Genomic DNA, 13,708 nt, shown 5'->3' on the forward strand with positions numbered 1-13,708 from the left:
TTACTGCATCAAGACTCTTAGAATTAGTTAGAATTACATTCTCCTCCAATTTTAGAGAAACTTGAAGCTGTTAATAATTTCCACCTCCTAATTATTAATGCTCAAGGCTGCTGGAGCCTCACCTGCTTTGTGGAAGACAACTAGAAGTTATTTGGGTCACACTGTATTTTTGATGGTCCTCTATATATGATCTGCAGAGGTTTAGAGACATCTAGCCGTATTGTTGGAACTGCAGGACTACAGCTGTTAGCTTTGTTGTGTGTGTTTAAGGAATTACCCAAAATTCGTCTCGTCAGCAGGGCAGCACTGAAGGAATTCCAAATGCTTTCTATTTCTATTGTCTTAGAAATAAATGGTTCCTTCCATTGTTTCATTTATAAAACTATCATAAATACATACATATTAAAAAATCACCACAATAATATCAAAACAAGATTTCTGAGAAATTAAAATTTTTTAATGTGACATTTTCCATTGACAGTTTACATGTACGAACATTACAGTAAATTTCCATAAACAACGTTGAATGCCAGATAGTTACAAAAATCAGCTTATGATATGAAGAATACAACAAAAAATACATCTTTATTTAATGTCCGACAGTCATTTGGTGATTTTTTCTGCTGAGTTTTATGATATAAGAAGAAAGAAAGAAAGAAAAAGAAAGAAAGAAAGAAAGAAAGAAAGAAAGAAAAAGAAAGAAACTCAATTTGACTTATTCTCTTCTTTTCTCAGCAATATTGTCTCTCTGGATTGGTTTGAAGTCAGAAACAGGGAAGAATCTCACTCGGGTGAAAACGTTCTCCTTCAGCAGTCGACTCTTGTCAGAGAAATTTAAAGGTGCAAAACTGGACTCTTCAAATAAGTTAATAAATAAGACCAGTGCTGAAATATACAACTCCATTAAGCAGCAAGTATCAATTGAGTTACAATAAGATGCCTCTCTCTCTCCCTCTCTCTCTCTCTCACACACACATACCTGCTATTATTACTCTACTATAAAAAGTTTTAAATATAATTTATTTTCTTATAAGTGAAAGTAAGTTAACACATCCTCTACAGTGAAGATACTAATTAAAACATGTTCAGCTGTTTTGTTCATTGTCATAGTCCACAGTAAATCCTACTGTGGCCTAAACCACATCAGGTCTGTACCTTAAAGATGATCTGGGTATAATTTGAGTGTTTTGAGACTAATTCTGGGGATGTACTTAGAGAAACAATTTGGGTGACTATTGACTTCCAGTGTCTGCTACAATGTTAGAATGTTTGCCTCACAGCTCCAGATTGCAATTGATAAAGGTAAGTGAAAAATTGTTTACATTAGATTTTCATTAAACTATTAAGATGCATTCATTGCAGACACGTGTTAAATTGTTCACACAGAGCTTGAATAATCTCCAGCTTCTATAATGTAATAGAAAAGCAAAGCTCTGAAGCAGCCTCACATGAGCCTAAGGTCGCTATGCCTGGAACCAAGTGTAAAGGAGAGCGGTCTAAAGACCCCCAGTATTGAACTGTGTATTAATGGAGCTCCATCCAATACCTTTGGGATGAGTTGGAGAGATCCAGAACTGATCATCCAGCATCAGTACCTGACCTCACTAATGCTCCTGTGAGGTCTTTCAGGTCTTTCAGGTCTTTTAGTGTCTTTGACCTCAGTAGAAACATTAGATGAGCGAATGTCTAGAGATTTTTGTAAATATAGTACATATGGCGATGATATGTCCTGATGATGTGTATCATATGCTCAAACATGGAACTTGACAGCTGGGCCTGAATAGCTGCACTGATCTGAACTGAACGTCTTCTGGAGGTGTGAAAGTTTCAGCCTCTTTATCTCTTTATCTTATGTATAGTGTGTGGTTGAGGATGCAGTCCAGGGTGCAAATGTAGTCTGATGAATGGGGGGGGCTACACTAAACATGTAGCAATTTAAATTTAAAACTGTGTAAAAAAAGTAAACTTACAGTTACACTTACCATGTTGATATCATGCTTTATAGAATATAAACACAAAAACAAATATTATTATTAACATATTCAGAATTGAAATTCAGTTTGAGACAGATATTCATAATTTTTATGGAGTAACTCAGCAACAATGAGTTCAACAAAGAAGTGTTGAACTGCAGTGCAGGTTTATATATATATATATATATATATATATATATATATATATATATATATATAAACCTGGAACAAAACTCTTTATCTCCATTTTTGACATTTTTCAGTGTTGACATCATTTGAAAATATCTATTAGCCTTTACATTGTGTGTAAATTTCATGATGAATGGACTAAAAGAAATTTTTCAAAATGACTTGGAAAAAAGTCTGGTTCCATTGACTTGCATTAAAAATAAAGGTCTTTTCCTTCTCCTGTAAAGTTACCATTTTAGAGATATGAGATTTTCTTCCGACAACAGCAATGCATCGATTAATAAACAAGCACAGGCATCACTGTTATGCACAGCAGAATACAGATCATAAACATTCAGTGTTTGAATGGATGAAAAGAGTGAATAGTAAAGAATCTTCCTTTACCTTCACTAAAACTGTACCAAAACCTAAGGAGCTTTAGCTCTGTAATGCTGAACAAGCACAGAAAGACGCATGCGGATCTTAAAAACAAGAGTTCATTTATTGAGAGAACAGAGTCAGGGCAAATCCAAATTGTTGGCATTGGATATACAACGTGTTTATGATTAGTTTCCATCTTCCATTTAAATTCAATACCACAAAAATGCCCCCGAACTTCACTTCTGCATTTTATTTGGATAGTACACTTCAAAACCTGCGACAAAATATGTATTAAATTTACCTATTTTTTCCAACTCTACACTGGGCCCTAATCCTAAACTCAACTCAGATCCTAAACTTAAACCAACATCTGTTGAGAATAAATGAGTTTCACCCGGTATGTTCTTATCAATTTGAACCTATAGACAACCATCATGGTGCGTTTCAAATAGAGTACATTTATTCAGTCAGAGCAACAATAATAAGTGAAATATATTCTTACACTTTTGCTTACTTTCTAAATATTATATAAACAATGCAAAAGCAGCAACTGTGCCAGACCCTGTACTGATAATGTACTAGATTTAACCAGCAAAAACAGGCAGTGATTGTCCTCAGTCTTAAGAGCATGAAATGAGGAAATAATGAATAATTCTGGTTTTATACTCTTGGCATTCATTGCTTTACTGTTTATGAACCTCTGTTATTATAAGAAATGCAGCAAATGATTCAAGATATTATATGATATTATTTCTTTATTTATTACTTATTTATAAATGTATTATTTATTACTTAATACACATTAACAATTATTTATTATTATTATTATTATTGTTATTATTATTATTATTATTATTATTATTATTATTATTATTATTATTATTACTATTATATCACTGCTACAGACAATAACAGTAGTGACTTTAAAACGTTTATTTATTTTTTCTCAGATTATCCCTTGTTTAATATGTTTATACATAGCAGAGAGTTTCTCTTATATAGGTCCCTCCAGTCTCTATATTTTGGGTATATTTTGTGTAGAATTTATATATTTTAATTTTAGTATCATCTTTTTGTATTTCTACTTTGTTTGGTCTGCACTGTTTTTTAGTATGTATATAAAGCTGTCCTGCTGTTAAGTGATTACCTGAGCCTCACCACAAGCATTTCAATGTATACATTTTCTGACATGTTGTGCAAATGACAAATAAACTTGAAACTTCAAACATGAATGTTTTAGAAATAGTACGCATGACACTGTAAAATACACTAGTAATAATTTCAATGTTGCTATTCATACTTCAGCAACTAAACAGAACACTTTTCACTCTCTTTTGAGCAAAATGGGGACCTAAACAAAGTACAGCACTTCACTGTAAATCCAAATATCAGCAGAAACAACAAACATTCACAAAGTCCAAAATCAAGAGAAATAATAACATAAACATTATTAAACTAACCTGGAGATCATGTGCAGCTCTGAATATCCCAGTAAAATAAAAACATCCCCAAACTTCCCTTCTGCTCACTAAAGGAAAGAGATCTAGCGATGAGAACGATGAGCTTTAGCATTAGAGCTTCTCACTTGAGAGTACACAATGTCTTCAGGCTGTTCTCTCTTCACTCGTCCAGTTTTGGGTTTGTTCTCTTTGAAATGGATGGGAGCGTAATTCAGACTCTCAGCAGTCTGTGAGAAAGAACACGAAAGGTTCAGTAAGTTCTGTGTGGATTAAACAGTATCAGCATCTTCTGAAAGTGTTACAGAACACAGGTGTTACCTGACTGGTTGTGTTCTCTGATGATCCTTGTTGTTTTCTCACTGTGGTGGAAAAAGAATATACAGCATCATGTTTAGATCAGACAATATTACTTTTTGCCACTTTTACTACATTTACAGTTAGTTTGCACAGCATATTTAACACATAAACATTGTATATCTAAATGTAGATTGTAAATAGAGTATCTATATATTAAATAGTGCATATTACTCCGGTCTTATTTAGTACACAGTGGCTTCCTAGAAGATGTTGTTTATGACTTTTAAAACTCGTTATAGCTGAGCTTCGACACATATTACTGATCTGTTAAAGCGTTATGGTCCAGACTACTTTGTTCAACTAAAGTAAGCTTAGGGAAAACACATAAGACCTTTTACAACTCATAGCTCATAGACTATCAACTCATATTCTCTTCTTTAGTATCTCATATTAGGAATGTATTCCTGTTTGTAATTATAACTGAGCTTGATTCCTGGCCAGGCGGCCAAAGTCCCCAGAAGGATAAGCGACTTAGAAAATGTGTGTGTATTAATAATGTTTGTTTGTATCTCCATATGTTTGTATCTCCATTCTCATGTGCAATATAATCAATACTTCATGTGTAATATTCCATATGCAATTGGGTAAAATATCATTACAGTGTAAAGATTTTTTTTGTTGTTTTCTGTATTTCAGAATGTTGTATTGTTTATTTTGGTGAATAGCATTAATGTGAAACAAACAGAGTTTATGCGTTTGTTTGTTTTTTTGTTGTCGTTGTTGTTTTTTGTTTTTTGTTTTTTTTTTTGTTATTTTTGTTTTTTTTTTTTGCTCACATTAATGCTGAAAAGAACACTATGATTAATGTAGAGAAAAGACCAAAAATCCTCCACTCACCACTGCAGTGGTCACTGTTTCTCCTCTTACAGATTATAAAGGTTTCAGCAGAGATCACAACCACACACACTCCTAAAGCTGCTCCCAGAAAGATCACAGCAGGATCCAGAGGCCCCTCTGAAACAACCAGACATGTAAATATATCATTTTTATTGCTGTTGAATAAAGTTCAAGCCAAAAGAAAATACTATTTGGAATAGTTGTATTTTATTCAATTGTTAAGAAATTAGAAATACTGTAGATTTAGACTTTTGAAGCACTTCAAATATTTTCCTCTTTCCTTAGCCAATCATTTTTTTTTTAATTGCACTACTGACCATCACCTTACATGCCCTGAAAAAAAAAAACAACTTTTCACTCATTTGTTAAAAAATCTAGTTTTTACTTTTATATACATGAAGACGTTGATATAATGATTCTCACAGTATTTTCAGCTCTGTACTTCCAAATCTAACCTAATCTAATTTTATTTAAGCACTCATACTTTCACATGAGTACAGTTTCTCTGCTCTTGTTCTGCTCCTAAAAGCTATATTAGCAAATGGTTTGTAAAATATGAATGAAGGAATAATCTGCTCACAGCCTTACTGTAATGTATGAGTGAGACTCGGATAGCATACAGTACAAAAATGCATAAACCAAATTGTTAAAACATTCTGTCTCAACAGTTGCTAGTAAAAACTATATTACATTATAATAAATATAATTAAATATGAAAACAGTGAATATAAGTAAATATTTAAAGTTTTCAAATAGGTATTTGATTTCTTGTGAGCTGGTTAGAAGAACATAGCCTATCATATAGATTTGTACAAATTTGCTGTTACTGATTTAATTTGATGAAACGCTGATTAGACCAATACAGATACAGGATGATGATTACAAAAGATATTGGGATACTTCCAGTAGAGGCTTCCAGGAGAGGTTTGGAAATGTAAACATTTGGCAGAAAATCAATACATATTTTATTATTATTATTTGTGTTTATTCTACTATTACTGCTTTTCTGAGCAAATAAACACTTCCTAGGTAACTAGATTTAAATATATGTATTCCTAAAACTTTTGCAAAGTACAGAATGCAAAAGGGCTAAATACTTTTAAAAGACGGCTTACACAATATAATTAACTCAGTCAATAAAGTGAAAGAATATGATCAGTTCTAATATCTACATCCATCACACAAGTTGTCAATGACCAATGACTTTAAAATTCTTAAATATTGCTTACTCGGTTGTACTAATGCTCCATTGCTAAAAAGTATCTTCCCACAAGCAGCCACAGCGCAGTAGTAAGTTCCAGCATCAGAGTCACTGAGGTTGTTCTTGGAGAAGTTGTGCACACATTTGTGTGTAGAAGAGCTGATCTCACACTGACGGCTTCTGCTGTTCTCATGAGTGTAAATGATTTCAGGAAAGGATTGTCCTGCAGCAGCTCTGAACCACAGCACTCTGAGTTCAGCTGCTCCGGTCTTAGAGTGGACCGTGCACTGCAGAGTGACCGACTCTCCCGGAGAAATTGACTTCCATACTGGAGTTTGAAGCACTGTTACATTTAACTGAGGTTGACCTGGTCAAGAAAATAAAGACATTGCAAGATCTTAGTGCATATTGATTTTTTTCAGACAGGCATATGATTTATACAATAATGAAGTGTAAAATCATAATGTCATTACCTGTCACGGCTAAGAATGTGCCATTAGAAAATGTAATGGTTTTTTCTGTAATGTCTACTTTTCCACAGAAGTACATTCCTTCATCATCTTTAGTAGTTCGTACAATAGTCAGAGAAAAATGCTGGTTTATGTTGAATCTGACTGATGTAGTAGTTGCTTTTATTTTGTTGGGTAATTTCACTGCAACTTCCTGAGGTTCCTGTCCTGCTCTTTGTTTGTACCAAACCAAGTTAGTTTGAGAAAACCTTTCCACAAATTTGCAGTGTAGAGTAACAGTTTCACCAGGCTCAGCTGAGCCAAAAGATGCCTCAGAAAGCTCCACAGCTTGAGCAGAATCTATAAGATACAATAGATACAATCAGATCAGAGCTAAGCTGATAAAGACAATAGCTAATAACATTTTAACAAGCACAGTTAAACGTAAATCCAAGAATTAAGAGTTATTGATAACATAAGAGCTCATAAGAAGCTCATGAACTTACGTGTTATGTAGAGACATAAGATGAGAATCCATATCAGAGCCATCACCATAAAAGAATCAGATCTTCACTGAAGTAAATTTGAGAGGTTGCAACTGACAAAAGCATCAGGTTAGCTTGCTGGGCATGTGAGTGTAACCTCATTGGCTGGAAAAAGTCACAGTTTTTTTTTTTTTTTCTGACTGCTTCACTGACTCATGTTCGGCCCTCAGAAGTCTTTTGGTCTTCTTCCATGTCTATTTAAGTCTTACGATAAATTGTTTTGATTCCATAAACAAGAAATAAACCCATCTGTTCTATTACACCTTAATACAGCAGGTTTTTTCAAAAGTTTATTCTATAAAAGCAGCAAAAACTCTAAAGACCCAGCAATAATATCAATAATAATAAAGAATGTGCTTGTAAGCCCAGCAAACAACATAGCAGACTGAAAGAAACTTTCAAAAACAGAAGCTAGATCTGATGCAATCATCAACTTATCCGTGACCAAATAGTAATAATTTAATTTCAGTCTTATTGGTGCAGTTGGTCATTAGTTCATGCTTATAAAAAGGGGAAGAATGTACACCCAATGTAGTAGACCTTGAGACCAGTTTTGAGAACACAATTACGTTATCTCAGTCTTAGTCTTTGTCTCAACATTTTGTCTTAATATGTTTTCTCAGTCTGAGAGTGAGGCCTGTCACAGTCACACCTTGTATATCTATGGTGCTGTGAGGTCTGTAACACATGACATTAAAAGGCTGACCTGGTGTAGAAGAGAAAAGCAGTGAGGAATGGACAGGTCAAAGACATTTAATTAAACCAGCCACAAAACACTTACATACACTATCAACTGAGTACTTCAACATTTATGTTTACATTTATATTTACAACATTTAGCAGACGTCTTCTGTCTGCGTTTGAAGAACGCTAGAGAATCTGCTGTTAGGACATCCAGTGGGAGTTTGTCCCACTACTTGGGCGCCAGGACAGAAAAAAAAAATGATGCTTGGCCATGCATATTGAAGGATGGCAGGTCAAGCCAAGCTGCACTTGAGGTTTGAAGGGCTCAGGGTACAGTTTGAGATTTGACCATTGCCATAAGGTAGGGAGGGGCTTCTCTGTTTTTAGCTTTGTAGGCAAGCATGAGGGTTTAAAATCTGATTTGTGCAGCTACAGGAAGCCAGTGAAGGGAGTGCGGCAGTGGAGTGATGTGAGTGAACTTAAAGACAAGCTGTGCTGTTGCATTCTGGATGAGTGGCAGGGGTGTGGTGGCCTGCATAAGAAGACCAGCCAGGATCGAGTTGCAGTAGTCAAGTCTTGAGATGACATTAGACAAAACTACCACCTGGGTGGCCTCTTGAGTGAGAAAGGGTCTAATCCTCCGGATGTTGTACAGGAGAAACTTGCATAACCGAGTCAGGTTCGCAGTATGAGCTGAAAATGATAACTGGCCACCCAGAATCCCACCAAGACTTCTTGCATCTTCAGATGGAACAATCAGAGAGTTCTTGAATAAGATGGCAAGATCATGGTGAGGATCTGTAGTTCCCAGGAATGAATAGCAGCTCAGTCTTGCTAGGACTGAGTTTGAAATGATGAGCTGCCCTCCATGAAGAGATGTCAGTCAGACATGCTGAGAGGCACCTGGAAACCTGAATATCAGAAGGTGGGAAGGAAAGCATTAGTTGGGTGTCATCAACATAGCAATGGTAGGAGAGACAATGAGAGGATAATACATCACCAAGAACACGAGGGTGAAGTGAAAAGAGAGGAAGACCCAGCCTCGAGCCTTGTGGAACACCAGTGGAGAGCCTGCATGGAGAGAATATGGACCCTCACCATGTTACCTGATAAGAGCGCCCCTCCAGATAGGATATCAAGCCAGATCGAGCCAATCGATTCCAAGGTTGGTGAGAACAGCCAGTCTTGAGCAGTTCTACACTAATTACACACATACACCCATTTACAATAAAGCTGTGCCCTGTTCACACACACCAAAAATAAAGCTGTGCCCTGTTCACACACACCAAAAAGAAAGCTGTGCCCTGTTCACACACACCAAAAATAAAGCAATCCTCTGCTCTGCATCTACTGCTGTCCTTTAGTTGCTCAGGTCAGAATAATTTCATTACTTGTTTTGTGGAAATACAAAATCAGAATGATGTTAAGAGTTGATGGTATGTTGATAAATAAACCAGCATATAACATCACTTGTGAGCTGAACCTGGAAGAACTGACTTGCCCACACAAATACCCACCACTATCAGTGGTTCTCAGAAGTGCTTTAGCTGCTGAAGTGAAAGGTCCTTCTCCAGACTACTGCCAGGTCTTTTACTGAGGCAGGAAGTGAAGATCAGCACATCCCTCAATATTACTGATACACCACAGCACAGAAACTACTCAAGGCACAACGTTAGAAGGACACATGTCCTGAAGACAAAGGCCTCCAATTCCATTTATCACGTTGCTCAAGAACTTCTTTAGGACAGTGATACCAACTTTATTGGCAAAGAGACCAAAACTTAATTTGCTTCAGTGGCTCCTTGTTAGCAGTTAGCGGCAAATAACTTCCTGATTAAATTTCAGTTAGTAAAAAAGTATTTTCTGATTAATTCCACACAGTGTGCCACATTTTGGTGTAATGGGAGAAAAGGGATTAGATCTGGGATGAAATTCCTGAAGGTAGCGCAAGGGTTCAAATAAAATCTCAAAATGCTTAAGGTTGTCTCATTCATATGTAGCATGACTATTAGGTAGTAAATGGGCAAAGTGAGCACGTTTTCTATCATAGCTTTGTAACAATACCTGCATCAAGACAAAAAAGGTTAGAATTACATTCTCCTCCAATTTTAGAGAAACTTGAAGCCGTTCATAATTTCCTCTTCCTAATTATTAATGACCAGGGCCGCTGGAGTCTCACCTGCTTTGTGGAAGACAAACAGAAATTATTTGGGTCACACTATATTCTGATGATCCTCTATATATGATCTACAGAGGATGTGGTTTAGAGACATCTACAGCCGTATTGTTGGAACTGCAGGACTACAGCTGTTCCAACATCTATTTGTTGTGTGTGTTTAAGGAATTACTCAAAAGTCATCTCCTCAGTAGAGCAGAACTGAAGGAATTCAAAATGCTATCAAACGATTTGCATGTTTCTATATCTTGGAAATAAATGGTTCCTTTCAATGTTTCATTTATAAAACCATTGTAAATACACATACACACACACACACACACACACACACACACATATATAATAAAATAGCCACAATAATATCAAAAGGAGACTTCTGAAAAAAATTAATTTCTTTAATGTGACAATTTCCATTGACAGTTTTATATTTACTACAAGTAAATTTACATAAACATCACTGAAAGCCAGATAGTTTTAAAAATTTTTCTAGAAAACACTGACAATTTTTATGAATACTTTTAAATGAATGTGACTTATTTTCTACATTTTTCAGCAATATTGTGTTTCTGGATTGCTCTGTAGTCAGAAACAGGGAAGAATCTCACTCGGGTGAAAACATTCTCCTTCAGCAGTCGTCTCTTGTCAGAGAAATTTGAAGGTGTAAAACTGAACTCTTCTGCATCAGAGTCCTATTTCAGAATAAATAAACAAATAAATATACAAATAAGTTAATAAATAAGGTCAGCATCAAGGCAAGTATCAATCTAATCTCTCTCTTTCTTTCTCTCTCTCTCTTTCTCTCTCTCTATTTTGTTAATATATTTTATTTTCTTATAAGTGAAAGTAAGTTTGCTGGCAAATTATTGTTTACATTTGATTTTCATTAAACTGTTAAGATCCATACATTGCAAGCATGAGTTACATTGTTTACACAGAGCTTGAATAATCTCCAACTTGTATAATCTAATAGAAAAGCAAAGCCAGTAGAACAGGACGCTCTGAAGCAGCCTCACATGAGTCTAAGGTCACCATGCCCAGAGCCAAGTATCGAATAGAGGGGTACTGAACCCAGTATTGAACTGTGTAGTAATGGAGCTCCAACCATTACTTTTAAGATATGTTGAAGTGATCCAGATCTGATCATCCAGCATCAGTACCTGACCTCACTAATGCTCCTGTGGCTGAATTCTGCATTTTAGTGTCTCTGACCTCAGTAGAAACATTAGATGAGCGAGTTTCTAGAGATTTTTGTAAATATAGTACATATGAGTGTCAACTGATGATGTGTATCATATACTCAAACATGGAAATTGACACCTAGCCTTGAATAGCTTCACTGATCTGAACTGGTGTTAAAACCACACCGTCTTCTGGAGGTGTGAAAGTTTCCGCTTCTTTATCTCTTTATCTTATGTTTAGTGTGTGGTTGTGGATGCAGTCCAGGGCTCAAATTTAGTTTGGTGAGTGGGGGTGGGGGGGTGGGGGGATACGCTAAACAGCAAATTAATTTTAACACTGTGTTAACAATGACAGTTATAATGTTGATCTCATGCTGTATAGAATATAAACACAAAAACAAATACTATTATTAACAGGAATAATGATATTATAAATATTCGGTTTTGGTTCCTTTCACGATGAGATTTTGTTTTCCATTGTATTACTTAAATGCTTAGTGTGGTCTGCATGTTGCTGTATATATATTATCAAAATACTCCAATAATTGTTAATATGATGATAATTAAGAGAAATGCATATCTATTAATAACTATTATGTAATAATTCAACAAATTATTATTGTTCATTAAAAAAGTGCTGAAATCTCCAGGACAGATTGGCGCTGCTTTTCTGTATGTTGTTTCAGACTATAACTAAAATAAAAACAAACTCTTTCAAGCTATTCAAGAAGGGGTGGCTGGTAGTCTAGTGGTAGGAGAGCTGAGCCAGCAACTGGAGGGTCGCAGGTTCAGAACTGTTGAAGTTAGTAAACTGCTGCCAAGCAAGATAAACGAATTTTAGCTGTATAGTGCAAAAATGAATCTGCCGGTTTATCAGTACTTTCACAGCGATGCATTCTATGTAGAGCAGCAGCACTTTCTTCTGTATCTGTAACTGTGACACGTCCAGTATTTGGTGGAGCCCCGAAAGTCTGTTACATATATCATTTGTATCATCATGCATCCAGTTTTCTTAATGACGGCTCCCCTTCTGTCAGATACACCAGTGTGTTAAGTTCCTGCCCCATTTACTTTTTATTTTTTAATTTATTTTTAAGGTAACATACCTGGTCTTGCAGCATCTCTGGGAAACTTTGGATGACGGACTGACACGTTTTGCCTTTAAATGCATTGAGAGGGAAATGAGTTAGAAATTCAGCAGTGTGGTGATAAATTCTGTAGCATTTCATCTCAATACACTCACTCAGTTTTTACAAAGACTCTGACATTCACCAATATTTTCATGTTTGGGATTTGTTCCTCAGTACAAAGAGAACTGCAGGCTCAAGAGCACAAAAGTGCAAACTATTCAGAATTTTAAGAGATCAGAAGAGCAAATTTAAGTGAAAACCTAGAATGACATTTGTGAATGAGGCCAATTATTATTATTGTTATTATTATTATTATTATTATTATTATTATTATTATTATTATTATTGTGACTGTTTATTACAGGGAAAAATATAAACTGAACTGTAACTGTCATTACTGTAGAGAAAAGAGTGTAAAATCCTCCACTCACCACTGCAGTGGTCACTGTTTCTCCTTTTACAGATTATAAAGGTTTCGGCAGAGATCACAACCACACACACTCCCAAAGCTGCTCCCAGGATCATAACAGGATCCACAGGCCCCTCTGAAACAATCAGACATGTAAATATATCATTTTTATTGCTGTTGAATAAAGTTCAAGCCAAAAGAAAATACTATTTGGAATAGTTGTATTTTATTCAGGTGTTAAGAAATTAGAAATACTGTAGATTTAGACTTTTGAAGCACTTCAAATATTTTCCTCTTTCCTTAGCCAGTCATTTTTTTTTTTAATTGCACTACTGACCATCACCTTACACGCCCTGAAAAAACAACAACTTTTCACTCATTTGTTAAAAAATCTAGTTTTTACTTTTATATACATGAAGACGTTGATATAATGATTCTCACAGTATTTTCAGCTCTGTACTTCCAAATCTAACCTAATCTAATTTTATTTAAGCACTCATACTTTCACATGAGTACAGTTTCTCTGCTCTTGTTCTGCTCCTAAAAGCTATATTAGCAAATGGTTTGTAAAATATGAATGAAGGAATAATCTGCTCACAGCCTTACTGTAATGTATGAGTGAGACTCGGATAACATACAGTACAAAAATGCATAAACCAAATTGGTAAAACACTCTGTCTCGACAGTTGCTAGTAAAAACTATATCACATTATAATAAATATAAATAAATATGAAAACAGTGAATATAAGTAAATATTTA

General features: G+C 35.2%; 1 gene segment (V, D, J or C); it reads right to left on the reverse strand.

The window, feature by feature from the left end:
* Positions 1 to 3,787: 3,787 nt before the first annotated feature.
* LOC118806341 lies at positions 3,788 to 6,941 on the reverse strand (the record flags this gene model as incomplete). The annotated part of the segment is given in 4 exon segments: positions 3,788 to 4,209; positions 5,177 to 5,293; positions 6,406 to 6,744; positions 6,851 to 6,941. Coding segments are annotated over 4 exon segments (555 nt in total), but the record flags the coding sequence as incomplete, so codon positions are not given.
* Between the last annotated feature and the right edge of the window lie 6,767 nt (positions 6,942 to 13,708).

Source organism: Colossoma macropomum, unplaced genomic scaffold (assembly GCF_904425465.1).
Source record: "Colossoma macropomum unplaced genomic scaffold, Colossoma_macropomum, whole genome shotgun sequence".
Lineage (NCBI taxonomy): Eukaryota > Metazoa > Chordata > Actinopteri > Characiformes > Serrasalmidae > Colossoma > Colossoma macropomum.